The sequence below is a fragment of the Chaetodon trifascialis genome, chromosome 23, assembly GCF_039877785.1.
Source record: "Chaetodon trifascialis isolate fChaTrf1 chromosome 23, fChaTrf1.hap1, whole genome shotgun sequence".
Taxonomy (NCBI): Eukaryota; Metazoa; Chordata; class Actinopteri; order Chaetodontiformes; family Chaetodontidae; genus Chaetodon; species Chaetodon trifascialis.
The window spans coordinates 212,446-230,000 of NC_092078.1; the positions used below are offsets into that span (position 1 = coordinate 212,446).

General features: G+C 46.2%; 4 protein-coding genes across 9 annotated transcripts in view; all 4 read left to right on the forward strand.

Annotated features, from left to right (window-relative positions):
* Positions 1-11,269, forward strand: part of atp1b2a (ATPase Na+/K+ transporting subunit beta 2a) — a 67,380-nt gene extending 56,111 nt beyond the window's left edge. Inside the window, exon 10 of the transcript XR_011603559.1 lies at positions 11,258-11,269. The gene's annotated coding sequence lies outside the window, so the exon portion shown is untranslated. The remainder of the gene's footprint in view (positions 1-11,257) is intronic.
* Positions 5,149-8,198, forward strand: LOC139351085 (HLA class II histocompatibility antigen, DP alpha 1 chain-like). 4 transcript variants are annotated; one of them, XM_070992756.1, is made up of 5 exons: positions 5,149-5,243; positions 5,400-5,568; positions 5,686-5,931; positions 7,100-7,384; positions 7,495-8,198. In XM_070992756.1, exons 2-5 carry the CDS (start codon positions 5,499-5,501, stop codon positions 7,614-7,616), a joined length of 723 nt encoding a protein of 240 aa, XP_070848857.1. In that variant the 5' UTR covers positions 5,149-5,243; positions 5,400-5,498; the 3' UTR covers positions 7,617-8,198. The 4 variants fall into 4 exon arrangements, with proteins under 4 accessions (XP_070848857.1, XP_070848858.1, XP_070848859.1 ...); XM_070992757.1 differs by having other exon boundaries at positions 5,234-5,252; positions 5,490-5,568; XM_070992758.1 differs by lacking the exon at positions 5,149-5,243 and adding an exon at positions 5,260-5,278 and having other exon boundaries at positions 5,490-5,568.
* LOC139351082 (H-2 class II histocompatibility antigen, E-S beta chain-like) lies at positions 10,372-13,411 on the forward strand. Of its 3 annotated transcripts, none has more exons than XM_070992749.1 (7): positions 10,372-10,492; positions 10,716-10,988; positions 11,974-12,187; positions 12,304-12,371; positions 12,706-12,848; positions 13,056-13,161; positions 13,198-13,411. In XM_070992749.1, exons 1-7 carry the CDS (start codon positions 10,438-10,440, stop codon positions 13,257-13,259), a joined length of 921 nt encoding a protein of 306 aa, XP_070848850.1. In that variant the 5' UTR covers positions 10,372-10,437; the 3' UTR covers positions 13,260-13,411. The 3 variants fall into 3 exon arrangements, with proteins under 3 accessions (XP_070848850.1, XP_070848852.1, XP_070848851.1); XM_070992751.1 differs by having other exon boundaries at positions 10,373-10,492; positions 12,706-12,819; positions 13,128-13,161; XM_070992750.1 differs by lacking the exon at positions 13,198-13,411 and having other exon boundaries at positions 10,373-10,492; positions 12,706-12,819; positions 13,128-13,182.
* Positions 13,412-17,001: 3,590 nt separating this feature from the next.
* Positions 17,002-17,555, forward strand: part of tfr2 (transferrin receptor 2) — a 5,925-nt gene continuing 5,371 nt past the window's right edge. The window contains exons 1-3 of the mRNA XM_070993055.1: positions 17,002-17,031; positions 17,113-17,311; positions 17,397-17,555. The exon at positions 17,397-17,555 is cut by the window's right edge and continues 34 nt beyond it. Of these exons, the coding sequence (XP_070849156.1) occupies positions 17,002-17,031; positions 17,113-17,311; positions 17,397-17,555 (388 nt within the window). The remainder of the gene's footprint in view (positions 17,032-17,112; positions 17,312-17,396) is intronic.

Genomic DNA, 17,555 nt, shown 5'->3' on the forward strand with positions numbered 1-17,555 from the left:
TAATCTATAAAATGTAATTATATTATGCACAGATTAGTGTTTACTATCTGTGAGTCATGATGATGATGAAGAACCAGTAGGGGGCGTCTCAGTTCCTTCACACTTTGCTGCTGTTCATTGTCAAAATTCTGCTGCCTAGCAACAGATGACAGAGTGAACAGCTGCTTTTTCATTGGCTGAGCTGATTCAACGCAATGAAGCAGTTTTCTTCTGCTCTGTAAGAACATTTAGACATTAATATGTTTAATATTTAGTATTAATATTTGAACATTTGTTCATTATAATTTCCCTTATTATTATTATTATTATTATTATTATTATTATTATTATTATTATTATTGTCTGGAATCCATTGATAATCAGTGGTCAGGAGATATTGATTGATATTGATTGATATTCTGATGCAGCTCTGCGTGATTCTGTGTTTTCGTCTCATATTACATTTTTTATTCAATATTACATCTTGTATCAAGTCTGTGTGTTATATTCTGCTCCATATTTCTAACACTGTACTTGAACCATGAGCACTTTCTTTATTACCTACATTTTATTTTTCCCATTAACAGAAATATTTTAGAAACTGGTCACACCTTTAATCCAGCGTGCATCACTGAATAACACTGAACTCTTGTCAGTCTAAACAGGTTTAGAATTTTTAAAATGTATTTTGTATTTTATTCCTTTCTCTGTCTTTTTAATACTGCTGCTGGTACTGCTCTTATCTTATCTCATCTTATCTTATCTTATCTCATCTTATCTCATCTTATCTTATCTTATCTCATCTTATCTCATCTTATCTTATGAAGTCAGTGTGTTTACATCAAACATTCAGGATTCAGATGTTTCTGATGATCTTGATCCTGTTTGATTTATCAATAAATCAGCTGTAGACTGCAGATACAGTCACAGTCCCTCACATGAGCTCACAGATCAGTATTGATCAGTATTGATCAGTATTGATCAATACTGAGTCGCTGATGTTCTGCTCTGGTTCACCTTCATGGCACCACATCACACTTTCAGTCCACCTCACCTCCATCCACACCAGCTGCTGTGCCTGGTGACTGATGAGTCATCAGCAGCAGCTGTTCTGATTGGCTGCTGACTAAACAGGAAGTAAAAGTAAAGAGTCGGGACTTTCCACAGAAGCTGCGTTCAGGAGCCTGAAGGGAAACCGGGCAGAAGAAACTGTGATCACATGACTCGCAAACAGCGCGCGCACACACACAGGGGTTTTCATCACTTGTGAGGACATTACATAGACTTCCATTCATTTCCTGAGCCTTACCTTAACCCTAACCAGTGGCCGTTTCTCAATATGTGTTCTTCTCTGTACTTGTGTTCTCGTGTACTTGAGAAACGTCATCACTCTGAGTCCAAGTACGGTTCCAATTCTCAAGTCCGCATCTCGACAAGTACACTCAAATACCCGGATGTGTTCTTGCCCCTCCCACTTTATCGAGTATGCATAGGATGGTGACTTGTGCAGACTTGGGGCAACCACGTATCCCAGAATGCATTTCATCGCAACGATGCCGGAGGAGAGGACTCTCAACTATAAGTTACAAGTTTGGAAATACTGCTGTTTTAGTAGTACGGAATGTGGTTTGAAGATTATTTTATGTGAGAAAGTGGACGTTAAAACTTAAAATCTGTGGTCGATTCATCACGATAGCGCGTAGTTTAAAATTTGATCCAAAGTTTTCGGAGATGTGTCGTCCTGCTAACGTCATCAAGTACGCTGCTGTCCCAATTGCAGAATGACGGTCCTGCGTCCTCCCGTCCTCCCGTCCTCCCGTCCTCCCGTCCTGGAGAGACTGTACTCCCAAGTCCAACTTGCTAAGTCCGAACTGCCAAGTTCGTAAGTCTGAACTTGGCGTACTTGGTATTGAGAAACGGCCACTGTCTTCCTGTTCCTCACCCTGTACCTAACCTAACCTGACCTTAGCTAACCTGTTACCCTGTCCTCAGTCTGCACACTGACATTTAATGATCTACATTGAGGGGACCTGCATTTTGTCCCCACAATGTGAGTAATACATGAGCACACAGACACACACACTCACTCACACACATGCTCACACTCACCACATCTGATGCTCCTGTCCATGGAGACGCTGCTGTTGACCAACAGGAAGTCAAACAGCTGGACATCATGCTGGGGACACCACACTGTCCTCCTCAAGATGAAAACCATGGACTCATCTCAGCAGTTTGACTGAATAAAAACTTTGAGTCTGACTCAAAATCTTCGTCACTGCTGGTTGATGGTGAGATGCATGCTGGGATACTTAAAGTGTCCTGATGAACCAGAAGGACAGAGACCTCTTCTGGTCTGAACTGGTCTTTGTGAGACCCTGAATGTGAACAGACCTGATGATGGAGGTCAGTGTGGACTCTGGCAGACCTGCAGGGGTCAAAGGTCATGTCATGGACTCTACCAGTAGGGGGCGTCTGAGCTCCTCCTCTCTGCTCCTGTTCTACAACAGCCTGCTCCTCCTGGTGACTGGTGAGTCATCAGCAGCTCAGTCAGGAGGAAAACTCAGCGTCCTCACATTTCCTGTTACAGCTGAGCCTCACTGTCAGAGGTGAATGTGTAAACTCCTGACTTTAGCTGGACGCCTGAAGGCATCGTGTGGTCCCACTGGTTTTACTGGTGAACAGAGAACGAGGAAGCTGGAACTCAAACGTCAAACAGTCTGAAAAGTTCTCACATGAATGGGAGTCAAAGTGTCTCGTGGTGGACAGTTTGCTCTCAGTGTCTCTTGTTTATCATCAGGTTTCTAAAAACAGACAAACTCCCCCTGATAAGAACCTCCAGGATCTGGAGGTTCTTATCAGGGATCTACTGAGAACTCTGAAACCAGATCACTGAGTCCACCAGAGAGAGGCCGTCCTGTCCTCATCTTCATCTTCATATTCATTACTCTTCATCTTCATCACTTCTTCAGCTTCATCTTCATCTTCATTAATCTTCGCCTTCATCTTCATCACTCTTCTTCATCATCACCCTTCATCTTCTTCACTACTCATCTTCATCACTTACTCATCTTCATCTTCATTACTCTTTATATTCATCTTCCTCTTCATCACTCTTCCTCTTCCTCTCCTCCTCCTCCTCCTCTCCTCGTTGGGTCAGAGGTCACCTGAACGCATCGTTCCGTCCTTTGCTCTGACCTCGGCTCACATGTCCTCGTCTTTGTCTAAGACTGATTCCTGGTCAGTGTTCCATCATCGGATTATTGGATCGTTGTTATTGATTGGTTCATGTGTGATCAATAGTTTCTCGTGTGAATAGAAGGTGCAGCCAGATGTTGGGAGAACAATTGCGTCCTCGATCATTCCGGCTTTTCGTCGTCAGAACACGTCTGTAATCTAACAATAGGCACTGTACTGTAGTACTGTGTACTCTGTAATGCTTCATACAGTATTACAGTATTCCACTTGTATTTTATAATACACAGTAAGTATACTTTATACAGTGACCTTTTATCTCACTCAGTTTTGTGTTTTGCATTATTTTTTCCACGTAGGACTGCAAGTCCTTCAGAGGGGTGGCAGAGGACCCTTTCACTCCTGAACAGGAGGAGGCCATTTGCACCGTGGTTGTAGAAAACAAGCCATAAGACTGAGGGAGATAAAGAGTGCCATTATAGAGGACAACAACATCTTTGAACCACTGACAGGGCGCTGAAAAGACACCAAACGATATGAAGCAGCTGTTCTCTGTTCCATTTGAAAGAAACGATGAAAGAGCGAAGGAGCTGCGTTAGCAGTATGTACACATGCAGTAACTGTACCTCACAGTAACCAGTACATCGTATAGTGATATACAGTACAGTCAGTCCAAAATGAAAAATGCATGTAATTCATAAAACTGATTTGTGTCTTCTGGATACAGAGTATAATGGAACTGGAAACAAGTGAACCACCGCACACCTTCATCTACATGAGGCTGGCTTCAACCTGACAAAACGCAGGAGGCGTGGTCGAAACGTCATCGGCCTCAGAGCTACAGCTGACGGGCCAGCGGGGCGGGAACATAACCATGGGCTGCTGCCTCTGAGAATGGTCTGCTAACACATATTCCCATGACTGGGCCACACAACACAGAGCGTCTTGTCACCTTTTTAGACACTCTCTGCAGGGATCTCATCCCTGAACAAGAGAGGAGGCAGATCAGATGACTGACAAAGTATGTGATAGTTTGGGACCATGTCCGTTTCCATCGCTCCAGCATCAGGCCATGGTTTGTGACCCACAACAGGATGCTGATGGAGTTCCTCCCACTCCACTCCCCTTTCCTTAACCCCACTGAGGAATGTTCCTCAGCATGGACATGGAAAGTGTATGATCACAGCCACATAGACAGACGAGCCTTCTGGCTGCCATGGATGCAGCGTGTGATGACATCACAGCAGATGCCTGCAGAGGCTGGAAATAAAACTCTGAAAGATTATTTCCACGCTGCGTCACAAGAGAAGATATTCGTTGTGATGTGGATGAGAGTTTGTGGTCCAGCTGACAGAAACGTCAGCAGGTAAAGGAAGACAGCTCTGTATGGACACTTTTCCCTCAGGAGATCGTCCTCTGTTTTTGGTTTTTCTCTTTGTGCTCTGCAGTGTTGTCTTTTCCTTTCTGCATCACAACAACATGGTCTGTCAACAAATTACAGTACAAACAGTAAAAGCACAAATGTCATCCTCCCTCGTACACTGAGGTGTAACTCGTCCAAACTTTAGCCATGGTTTCCATCAGAACGTCCCTCCAGAGGACACAGCATGACTAAGCAGTTTGACTGTCTTATCCGTCCACACTGACACAAGGACATGTCCTTCTCATGCCACTGACATGTTCACTGACAGATATTTGCTTTGAGAGATGAACTAAGGATTCTGAGCAGGTAACTGTCTTTTGCAGGTCATCCAGGTGTTTTGCTATTTCTATGACTTGTTTTGGAAACGCACTTCCTGTTCTGCAAATGTCGATGATGAATGGAGAAACGTACCAAAGCCACCGAGAAAAACTGTAAAGTTCATGTGTGAGCAGCAGCAGCCTGTGTCTACCTGGACACTGATGACATCACCTCATCTCTGCTCTGTGATTGGCTGTTCTGTGTGTAAGAGCTCAGCTGCTGCTGGAGTTTCTGTCAGTCCTCCTCAGACTGGTTCAGAGTCTGTGACGGGTTCAGGTCTACAGAGTCTGTGACGGGTTCAGGTCTACAGAGTCTCTGACGGGTTCAGGTCTACAGAGTCTGTGACGGGTTCAGGTCTACAGAGTCTGTGACGGGTTCAGGTCTACAGAGTCTGTGACGGGTTCAGGTCTACAGAGTCTCTGACAGGTTCAGGTCTACAGAGTCTGTGACGGGTTCAGGTCTACAGAGTCTGTGACGGGTTCAGGTCTACAGAGTCTGTGACGGGTTCAGGTCTACAGAGTCTGTGACGGGTTCAGGTCTACAGAGTCTCAGACGGGTTCAGATCTACAGAGAGCTGCTGCTGATGAAGATGACGATGATGAAGATGATGCTGGTCCTGGTGGTCTCCTGTGTCCTCTGTGTCTCAGCTGAATGTAAGTTTCTGTCTCATGATTCATATCAAACACACACACACACACACACACACACACACACACACACACACACACACACACACACACAGAGTCATCAGCTTCTGTCTCTGTTTTCAGCTCTTCATGAGGACCTTCGTGTCGCTGGCTGTTCTGACTCTGATGGAGAGGACATGTACGCTCTGGATGGTGAAGAGCTTTGGGTCGCAGACTTCATCAATAAGAAAGGAGTGGAGCCTCAGCCCAGCTTCATCGATCATATGACCTGTCCAGGATGTTATGAAGGTGCTGTGGCTAATCAACAGATCTGCAAAAACAACCTGAAAGTGGGACTTGAAGTCTACAAGAAGCTTCCTCTGGAACAAGGTGAAGACAAACATCTGATCCTTTAATCTGCTCTCAGATATTTAAAGTGACAACAAACATGTAGAAAATACTTTAAAGTACTGCAACACACACGTATTTAACAGCAGCCGAGTACAATTACTGTGAACTGTTCAGTCATCAGTTTACAGTTTGTGTGTTCTTCTGTTTCAACTGAGTGTGTGTGTGTGTGTGTGTGTGTGTGTGTGTGTGTGTGTGTGTGTGTGTGTGTGTGAGAGAGAAAGAGAGTGTGCGTTTGATAGGAGCTGCTTTAATAAGTGTTTCAGAGCTTTAAGATCATTTAAATTATTTATGTGGATGTTAAAATCACCACCTACCGTCATTCTGACATAATTATGATGAAGTGACATAAATTCAGAAAACTCTGAAAGAAAAACCAACCACAGCTGAGGAGGGCGCCATACTGATTAAAGCTTTAAGTACATGTACTCACATGTGGAGAAATCACAGAGGTAACCTCAGCCCAGCTGGATCTGAAGGGGAAACAGTGACAGTTCCACCTCCCCGTTTGTTCGGCCTCACTAAGAACTGGTTTGACTGGTTTGACAGCAGCACCATCAGAGCTTAGCCTCATCCATCAAACAGGAAGTCAAATGGCTTCTCAGAGATCAAATCACTGATTGTGAAGGACTTTTGGTGGACTACACACACACACACACACAAAGTCATACAAGTCACACATAGAAGAGGCTGTAGTTGAATTTGTTGGGGGACAGCAAAGACATTATTTGGATTTCTGAGATTATTCTGGCGACGTAATCCTGTGATCTGATGTTTGATCAATGATTGGCATTGAGAGCATCTGGACACAAGGGGGAGCCAGTGAGTCTATGCCTGGGTGGGATAGTGGCCACGATGTGGGGGAGAGGTCACCATGTGACTGCAGACCACAAGTGATGGGTGACAAACCTTCACTGACTGACCGAAACAGGTCACGTTCAGTTTGAAGTGGTGTCAGCAGGATTGTTCAGATAATTTTGGTGAGGGCGATGGAGAGGAGAGGGAGGGAGGCCGTGGGTCCTCAGCCAGTGGAGGGAAGACGAATATCTGGATATAATATTTAGTTTGTTGCACTGATAACACGAATTATAAGTTCTGAAGGACGAACATGAGTCATAGAGATGTTAATGTGAGTCTTGTTCCTGGACAGATCCTCCGTCCAGCCCCATCATCTACCCCAGAGACGACGTGGAGCTGGGACAGAAGAACACCCTCCTCTGTCATGTGACTGGTTTCTATCCTGCTCCTGTGAAGGTCAACTGGACAAAGAACGGACAGACTGTGACCGAGGGGACCAGCATCAATGTCCCCTTCCCCAACAAAGACGGTTCCTTCCACCAGGTGTCCAGACTGGACTTCGTCCCACAGCTGGGAGACATGTACAGCTGCACAGTGGAACATGTGGCCCTGGACCAACCGCTGACCAGAATCTGGGGTGAGAAAACTTTATTTAAACTGACACAAAGTGCAGACAAACAGCTGAATTACTGACCGAAGCACAACAGACGAGCGTCAGTGATGTCTGTCTGTCTTTTCTGTCTCCAGACGTGGACGTGCAGCAGCCCGGTATCGGACCTGCGGTGTTTTGTGGTCTTGGTCTGACTGTCGGTCTGCTCGGTGTGGCTGCTGGAACCTTCTTCCTCATCAAAGGAAACGAGTGCAGCTGATTGGTCGGGCCGATGATGTCATCCAATGGTCTTTTTCTTAGAAAGAGGTTTTCTGAGTCACCTGGGTCACCTGACTGACACCTGGGTCCCCTCAGACCAGCTTCCTGCTGGTCTGGGTTCAGATCAGGGTCTCTGTCGGCTGCTTCGTGTTCCACCTTTGTCACTGTGCTGTGGCTGCGTCCAGCTGCTCTCTGATCAGATTTAAAGACTTCACAGTGAAAAGATGGAAAGAACAGACGCACTGGTACATTTGAGTGATTCGCTGGTGCTCTGACGGCTGATGTGTGAGCGTGGAACTGGACTGAGCTGGAACACGACGCAGCCCCGCTGTGACTCAGTAAACCTGCTTCAGGATCAGGCCTCGGGTCTTTGGCGTGCCCTCTTTGTGTGTATAGATCAGAGCTGTGAGCGCTAACAGCGTTCATCGGCTAACTGCTGCAGCTTCTCTGCAACATGACGCTCTTTCATATCTGATTGTTTCTGTCAAATCACGACTTCAATGTTTTTCAGTGCCGTGTGGGTGTGAAGTGTCTCAGCCAATCATTGTTCAATTAACACAAATAAAGAAAGAAACTGGACCAGAAGTTTGTCTTTGTCTCTGCGGATCATTGATGTCAACAGCTTTAAATGAGCCGACTGCGTTCAGACACGAGTAGAAGCCGTTTGACTCCAGTTTCTCTGAACCAGTTTCAGCCCGGACAGGTTTCAGTGGACAGCAGGTCCTGGACTAACGATCCAGACTCACCTACAGGATCAAACCTCCTCTGCAGGTTTCAGGTCTGTCAGCAGACGCTCTTCTTCTTCTTCTTCTTCTTCTTCTTCTTCATTTCAAACATGCCTTCATGTGAACAGCTGCTGCACAACGTTTCCAATAAAAATCATTTTTCACCCAAATGAAGAATCTTTACTTTTCTTAAAATCATGTCTCCAGCAGTCTGTCTTCACCTTCTTCCTCCAGCTGTTCATTCTTTGTCGTTTTGTTTGTTTCTGTTACGTCTAGAAGTTGTTTGGTCGCTCAGAGGCACAGATTTTATTTTCCCATGAAGCATTATTTTAACTTCCTGTTGAACATCCGTTGCGCACATACGTAACGTGAAAATGGAGATGTTCTTTAATTCCATCTTATTGATCTTATTGATCTTCACGGGCTGATTTACCTTCACTGGTTTCATTTCAGAAGCACGTTTGTTTGTCTTTGTCGGATCTTTTGAGCCTGTTTTCTTCTTCAGGTTTCTTCTTCGTCTTCTTCTTCTTCTTCTGTGTTTCTGCACGAAGCTTCATGATTTCAAACGTCTCTGAATTCCTTTGTGAATCCGTCAGTCGTTCGAACAGGTTTGGACAGATTCTCGCTCAAACCTGCTTCAGGACTGTTATCTATGGAGACGACGTAAAAGAGCTCAGTGATGATTCAGCTCATCGTTGAGCAGGTGGACAACCCTGTTCTGCTGGACGAAGCCTAGAAGAAGAAGACAACTGTCCTCAGAGCCCGGTCTCATTCTCACAGCGTCAAACACTGACGCCTCGCCATCCAAGTGAGACACTGTTTGTGTCCACTGTCAAACAAAACTCTTCATCTAAAACTAAGTGTTGTCTTCTTAAATGACCGTCTCTCAGTGTGTTATAAAGGCTTTGTGGCAGCAGGACTTGGGATTAGGACGTGTTGGACGTCCTGAACTGTCCTCTGACAGGTGGCTGTGGACTTTCAGAAGACAGCCTACAAAGACAGAAAAGTTGACACGTTGGACACTGTTAAGTGTTAAGAACTGTGTCCTCTAACCAGTGACAGTCTCTGTTCGCTCAGATCTGCTTTCAGTCTGAAGGAAAAGACCTTCAGTCCAGCCTGTGTGACCTGCCGTGACCCTCTGGACGTGGACCAGTCTGAAGGTGTTTCAGAGGAGAAAAAACTCTGGATCTGTTCAACCCAAACCTCAAGCACAGAGAGCGTTAGCATTAGCATTAGCATTAGCACCTTAGACAGGAGCAGGAGGGGAGAGACAGGAGGAGGACGACCATTGGACATATGAACAGACCTGGACAACAGGAAGACAAGAGGAAGAGCAGTGAGCACCAACAGGACAACCTGTGAGACAGAACGTCTCCATGATGACAGTGTGTCCCTCTAACAGAGAGGCTGAGGACATCTGATCGCACTCACAGGGTTCTGAGGACAGATGGACGGACGTGACAGCGATGACACCACAGATAAAAAGTCAAACTGATGACGCTCAGCCAGATTAAACTGGCTCAACATGCCGCCAAAGCCTCCATTTTTGTCAGGATTACCCACAATCCTTTGGTTCACTGCGGTCGTAGTTTGGTTCACCTGAACCTTTTGAACTGTGTTACAGAACGACAAACACCTCAGATCACACAACAACACTGAGTCTAATTATTACTGCGTACTGGACAAAGTACTGCGCTGTCCTTCACTGAGGAACTGAGGACAACTGTCTTTTAATCAGAACGATAATAAACACTGAAGAATTCAGCGTCATGGCAGCACTGAGTGTCTGAAAGTGTCTGACTGATTTCTAATGGAAACAGTCCTTTGACCCGGAATATGAATAATTAATACTAATGACTGGATGAAAATACCGTCCTGTCAGAGGTCGTCGCTCTGAACGTGAAATAAACATAAAGATTTGAGATGTTTGAGCCTGCAGGAGGAACACGACTGGTTTCCAGTTTGACCGAGTGCTCGACTCTCTGCTGAGTCCTCTGCCTGGTAACAGGTGATGATCGGTCATGTGACCATGTCCTCTGCTTTTTAGAGCAGCTCTCAGTCAGACTGTGTCAGTGTTTGAGAAGTGAACACAAGATCATGGCTTCATCCTTCCTCAGCCTCTGCCTCCTCTTCATCAGCCTCTACACGGCAGGTACGATCAATACACTCATCAATACACTCATCAATACACTCATCAATACACTAATCAATACACTCATCAATACACTGATCAATACTCTGATCACTCATCAATACACTGATCACTCATCAATACACTGATCACTCATCAATACACTCATCAATACACTGATCATACTGCACTGACTGACCTGAAGTTACTCAGTGAATCAAACTGGTCTGATCTGTATCTGCAGATGGATTTCGGAGTTATGCTTTGTTCCGCTGTGAGTTTAACTCCACTGATCCAAAGGACATCGAGTACATTTACTCTGAGTATTTCAACAAGCTGGAGATCTGGAGGTTCAGCAGCAGTGTGGGGAAGTATGTCGGATACACTGAGAATGGTGTGAAGAACGCAGAACGCTTCAACAATGATCCTTCAGAACTGAGCAGGAGGAAAGCTGAGAAGGAGAGGGTCTGCCAACACAACATTGGGATTGACTACCAGGCTGCTCTGACTAAGTCAGGTGAGTTTGAGCTCTGTGACATTGATCAATAACATCATCCTGTTATTGATGAACGTATTGATCGTCAGCTCTGACTGAATCGTGAGCTGGAGGACAGACTCAGGGACGGACAGGCTGAAGTCTGTCAGCAGTTTAAAGTGAAACTGTTCGTCATGAAACTGTCGAGCTGCAGCTCGCTCGACCTTTACAGCTCGTTCTTTAATTCACACCGAAGGTTTTTCTAAAGTTCTGCAACACATTCAACGTCCAACATGAAAAAGTTCACAGAGAAAGAATCAGAAGTTCCTTTTCCTCAAACACGTCTGAAGAAAGTCTCTGTCGCCTCCTGCTGGTGAAACTCTGCTACTGCAGCCAATGACACAAAGAGATCGATGACGTTTTAAAGACGAGCTAACGTCCCCGAAGACAAACAGAATAATTAAAGCTTCACTTCATAAAAGCTTGTTTCAAAGCATCTTTTAATAACAGTCAGATTTGATGTTTGTGAGCTCACACAGACGTTTCTGAGCTTTAAGAACAAGAAGGATCCATTCTGCACATTTTCACTTTTTCACTTTTCAGTCAAGAACTCAGTGAAATAAAGTTCTGCAGGAGTTCCTCTGCAGAACTTTATTTCACTGAGTTCTGCAGAACGTGCTGACAGAACTTTAACATCCTGAAATCTTCACAAAGTGTTTGAGAGTCGCAGCAGGACACGACTCACGTTCTGCGAGGACAATCAGATTATCAGAGAGGACACTTTGACTTTTAGTCAAGGGGGGTGATGTAACCCCTCCCTCAACTGATCCGATGGCTTTGAATAACAGACCTGAGACGTGAAGCACAGACCACATCAGCCAATCACAGAGCTGACAGCAGAACACATTGAAGCCTGTGCAGAGTGAAGCAACGCAGCAGAAACAGACGCAGGTCTGGAACTACTGCTGAGAGTATTGCAGTAGTACTACGAGTACTAATGATAATGTTCTTCATGTCTGTGTTCCAGCTGAGCCCTACGTCAGGCTGCACTCTGTGACGCCCCCTGCTGGTAAACATCCGGCCATGTTGGTCTGCAGCGTCTTCGACTTCTACCCCAAACAGATCAGAGTGAGCTGGCTCAGAGACGGACGCAAAGTCACCTCTGATGTCACTTCCACTGACGAGCTGGCAGACGCTGATTGGTACTACCAGATCCACTCTCACCTGGAGTACACGCCCAGGTGAGTCCACGTCCAGGTCCAGGTCCAGGTCCAGGTCCAGGTCCAGGTCCAGGTCCAGGTCCAGTGTTCCCAGTACTGTGACAGGAAGTCTGATGTGTTGGTTTGTGTTGAAGCAGGTCTGGAGAGAAGATCTCGTGTGTGGTGGAGCACGCCAGCCTGAGAGAACCTCTGGTTACTGACTGGGGTAAATACCTGTCTGTCTGCTCACCTGTCCACCTGTCTGTCTGCTCACCTGTCCACCTGTCTGTCTGCACACCTGCTCACCTGTCTGTCTGCTCACCTGTCCACCTGTCTGTCTGCACACCTGTCCACCTGTCTGTCTGCTCACCTGTCCACCTGTCTGTCTGCTCACCTGTCCACCTGTCTGTCTGCACACCTGTCTGTCTGCTCACCTGTTCACCTGTCTGTCTACCTGCCTCTCTACCTGTCTCTCTACCTGTCTGCTCACCTGTCCACCTGTCTGTCTGCTCACCTGTCTGTCAGCTCACCTGTCTGCGTCTCTACCTGTCTGTCCTCAGACCCGTCCATGCCTGAGTCTGAGAGGAACAAGATCGCCATCGGAGCCTCAGGACTGATCCTGGGTCTGATCTTATCTCTGGCTGGATTCATCTACTACAAGAGGAAGGCTCGAGGTCAGACCAGTACACCCAGTCCAAAACCAGTTTGGACCAGTCTGGATCAGAAACAGACTTGATCACCTTCAGTTTTTAGATCTGTTGTAGATCAGTTTTGGACAGTTCCAGGTTTTGATCTGGTTTGGACCAGTTTGTGAACCAGTTTCAGTGTTTGGACCAGTTTCAGAGCAGATTGTTGTCCAGACACTGAGACCAGAAGCCTGGTCCAGTATCAGACCAGAAGCCTGGTCCAGTATCAGACCAGTTCAAACCATGTGGTGTCTTTACTCGTTGGTGACTCTGTCCTCATGTCTTCTTTCACCCAGGAAGGATTCTGGTTCCCTCTAACTGATCCTGGACCTGGTCCTGGTCCTGGTCCTGGACCTGGTCCTGGACCTGGTCCTGGACCTGGTCCTGTAGCTGTTGGTCAGATGGAAGAACAAACAGCTGCTGCTTGAACCTGCTTCATGTGTTTTCAGCTCAGCAGACCTTCAGTGCTGCCCCCTGCTGGACGGCTGAAGTCCTGATCCTCTGATGATCTGTACTCTGACACTCAGCTGGTCTAAAGCCTGATCCAGGACTGTCCTGTCTCTGTCCTGTGCTCTGGTTCAGCGTGGACAGTAAAGTTCCCTCTGTGTGTTCGGTCTGACAGTCCTGGATCAGGTTTCGTCTGGACTCTGGATCTGGACTCTGCTTCTTCTTCTTGTCATGCTTTACTGTGTGGAATCAATATTTTCAGCCACGAACTGACTCGATAGCTCTGCTCATGGAATCAATATAATCCTCTGCTTTGAATGATTTGGGGCTTGGAGGTTTTTGATGGTTGGATTTATATATTTTTACTGAAGTGAAACATTTTCAAACCTCAATAAACCTTCAGAAAACTGTCTGAGACTCTGGATTTATTGACCAGATGTTCATAAACAGGATGTGATCACATGAATCTTCATCAGAAGCTCCATCGTTCACTTCAACACTGATCATTTCACGTCTCTGAAGCTCGACTTTTCTGTCTGAAAGACGTTTCTGAACCATAAAACTGTGAGCTCCATTCTGCAGCTCATCGTTCTCTCAGTCCGACGTGAATTTAACCAGTTTTTTAATGTGAGGAGAGACAAGATGTTTGAGCTTCAACAGAGAAACAGAGGAACTACATTCAGTCATCGTTTATCAAATCGAATTAAAAAGAAACATTAAAGATCAATGAACCACGAACATCTCATTTCATGTGAAAGTGAGTTTGTCTCAGTCATCAGACGAGCTGTTTGCCTCCATGAAAAGAAATGAGTCTCAGCTTTATTCTGAAATCAAAGTGATGATTATTGGTTCAGACCTTCAGGTCTTTGTAAACCTGTGACGGACTGTCAGTTGTTTCCGGTCTGTAGAGATCAGTTTGATCGCTCTCAGACGTGTCGAGCTGCGTTCAGGTCAGTTCCTGCTGTCACAGGAAGTGCACTCGGTCTCCTCGAGGTCTTTTTATTTCCCTTTTTACAACCTCAGACCTTCATGTTCCCCTCAGCTGACGGAGCGTCGCTGACGACTGTGAACTGATGATGTTTAACGAGCAAACCAGCTGTTACGTACAGTCTGCTGTCGCTGAGGAGCCTCAACGGGGTTTAGACGTGACCTCCACCTGCAGGTGCTCATCGTCTTTAGTGACCTCCACCTGCAGGTGCTCATCGTCTTTAGTGACCTCCACCTGCAGGTGATCATCGTCTTTAGTGACCTCCACCTGCAGGTGTTCATGGTCTTTAGTGACCTCCACCTGCAGGTGATCATCGTCTTTAGTGACCTCCACCTGCAGGTGCTCATCGTCTTTAGTGACCTCCACCTGCAGGTGATCATCGTCTTTAGTGACCTCCACCTGCAGGTGTTCATGGTCTTTAGTGACCTCCACCTGCAGGTGATCATCGTCTTTAGTGACCTCCACCTGCAGGTGCTCATCGTCTTTAGTTACCTCCACCTGCAGAAACTGACAGTCTTTAGTTACCAGCTGCTGTCAGGTGGAGGAGAGAGTGACCTGCTCAGTGAGCTGAAGGTGTGGATGTTTTATATTTGTCTGTCTCTGCTCCATCATCATCTTCTCATATGTGATGTCTTTATTAAATGTCTTGAATGAATGAATGAATCACCTGAACACTGATGGAAATAGAAATCTCTGTGCTGTCTACACATTTATCCACCCGTCTGTCAGTGTATTTATCGTCTCCCTCCACGTCTGCATCAGTGGATGAACTACAGATCCATCCATCAATATATCTGTCTGAACTCAGCACAAACACACAAAGAAGAAAAAGATTTGATTGGCCGACACAGCACCTGGATGGATGATGTCATGATCTGTGCATTGATGCTGGAGTTTCATCTGTCGCTCTGATGGTTTCTACAGAACACAGACACAGACACACACACACACACACACACACACACACACACACACACACACACACACACACAATGAGCATGTGACGCCTTCGTGAACACACACACATCTGTGTGTTTCTGTGTGTGTGTGTTTGATTTGTTTTTTTTTTTCACTGTAAGCTGTGGAGGATGAAGGGGCGGAGCTCTGTGTCAGCAGGTCAGGTGACCTCAGCGGGGGCGGGGTTTGGACTTTGTGAAGTTAAGACACAGAAGACAAACGGATGAGACGGTGGACAGACAGGAGGAACAGACGAGGTGAGTCCTCTGACCGTCTTTCTTATTGATCAGCTGATCGTCTTCGTCACCTGATCAATCCACTTCTCTGCGTCTGTCTCAGCTCATGTGGACACGTTGGACATTTCAGTCACTGAGTCCTCCAGCTGCTAAATACCGCCTTAAATTAGAGGAACACCTTAAATCCTGACAGAGCAGTTTGACATTTAGAACCAAAAACCATCAGTTCAGGTTGATTTTCAATGTTTCAGCAGGCAGCGTGTGTGTGTGTGTGTGTGTGTGTGTGTGTGTGTGTGTGTGTGTGTGTGTGTGTGTGTTTACTCACTGTTAATAAAGTTAACCAGATCAAACACATGCTGACCTCTGACCCCTGTGAGGAACCAATCACAGCGAGCTTTGCTGGAACAGCTCCAACAGCAGCTGCTTCATCACTGAGCTCAGATCTGTGAGGTGTGTGAGGACGTCACAGGAAGTGACTGACGGAGGAAAGAGACCAACCAGAGCTGAGAATCACAGACAGAACAGACGACAGCGAACGCAGCAAAGTCTGATGATGTAAAGGCCACACAAGAAAGAAAGCAAAGGAGAGGAAGACTAAGAAGAGGAGGAGGAGGAGGAAGAGGAGGAACAAGAGCAAGACTAAGAAGAGGAAGACAAAGAGCAGATAAAAACTGGGCCAGTAAAAACAACAAACATTAAAAACTCCAGTTAAAAAGCTAAAAAAAACCTGTCAGTCTGCTGCACTCAGTGAAAACATGGAAAACATTCAGCACCGTGTAAAATGCTCCTCTGTAAGTCGCCTGTTGTCTTCAGTGGGGGCTTGTGAAGAGTCCTCCACTGAGGGGTCTGTCCCCCCAGTCTGTCTGTCCACACACTGGCAGGTTCCTTTTGTTTATGGTGGAAGACAATAAAAGAAGAAGAAGATGAAGAAGACTTAGACTGCTTCTTTATTGATCCCAATACGGGAAATTATTTTGTTGCAGTAGCAACATACAGACAAACAAACAATGTATACAAGAATTGTTTAAAAAAGTAACAAAAATACAAACAGGAATAACAGCAGTGAATTTAACTCAACTGAATATACAGTTATATAAAGTGTTTTATAAAGTATGATACACATTATATAATGTAAGAAGCAGAGGAAGACGAAGAAGAAGAAGAGGGAGAGGAAGAAGAGAAGGAGAAACAAGATGAAGAAGATGTAGAAGAAGAGAAGAAGGAAACAGTGAAGAACTGTCCATGTTTGAGTCGGTCTGTGGACTCTAACCGGATGAATGAGCTCGTGCTGCCTGCAGGTCTTCATGTCTCAGCTGCTTCCTGTCGAACTCTGTCAATCATCAAACGTTAGCGACAACAATGGAAGAGGCTTCCTGTTCACAACAGATCAATCACCTTCTGAGCTAAAGATCTGATTGGCTGCTTGAGGGAACTGTGGACCAATCAGGAGCCTCAGTGTGAGGTTCTGCTGTTTAGTTTCAGGCTCATCTGAAAATGAAGGTGACGCTCCTCTAACTGCCTGTCGCTCCTCTGCAGCTCGTCATGGACGCCATCAGGACTCGTCTGACACAGGTGAGACCACAGGTGAGCCACATGAGACAAGCTCCTCCCCCTCTGACCCATTACCATGGTTACACCTCTTTCTGTCTCCAGTCTTCTTCTGTGGGTGTGGCTGAGGATGAGGAGGTGGGAGGAGCTCAGAGAGTGGAGATGAGGTTTGTGACATCAGAGGCTGAGGAGGAGGTGGAGGCGGGGCCAAACAGTGACATCACAGCATTGGTGTGGCGGCATCGCCATGGTTACCGGAAAGTCAGCATGTTTTTGTGTGTGTGTGTCATCGTCTTCACCACAGGTACACACACACACACACACACACACACCCTGTCGTTGAGTAGTTTGATCATGTGGTCAAAGTGGGCGTGGTCTGTCTCTTGCAGCGTTTCTATTGGCGTACGCCGTCTTCAGTGGGCAGTACCACTGCTCCTGGGTGGGGGGGCAGGAAGAGAAGGATGAGCAGCTAGGGGGCGGGGCTAAACCACCTGCAGAGGTGGGGATGGGGCTGTACCTGGGAGAGCTGAGGGTGATGATGAAGAGGC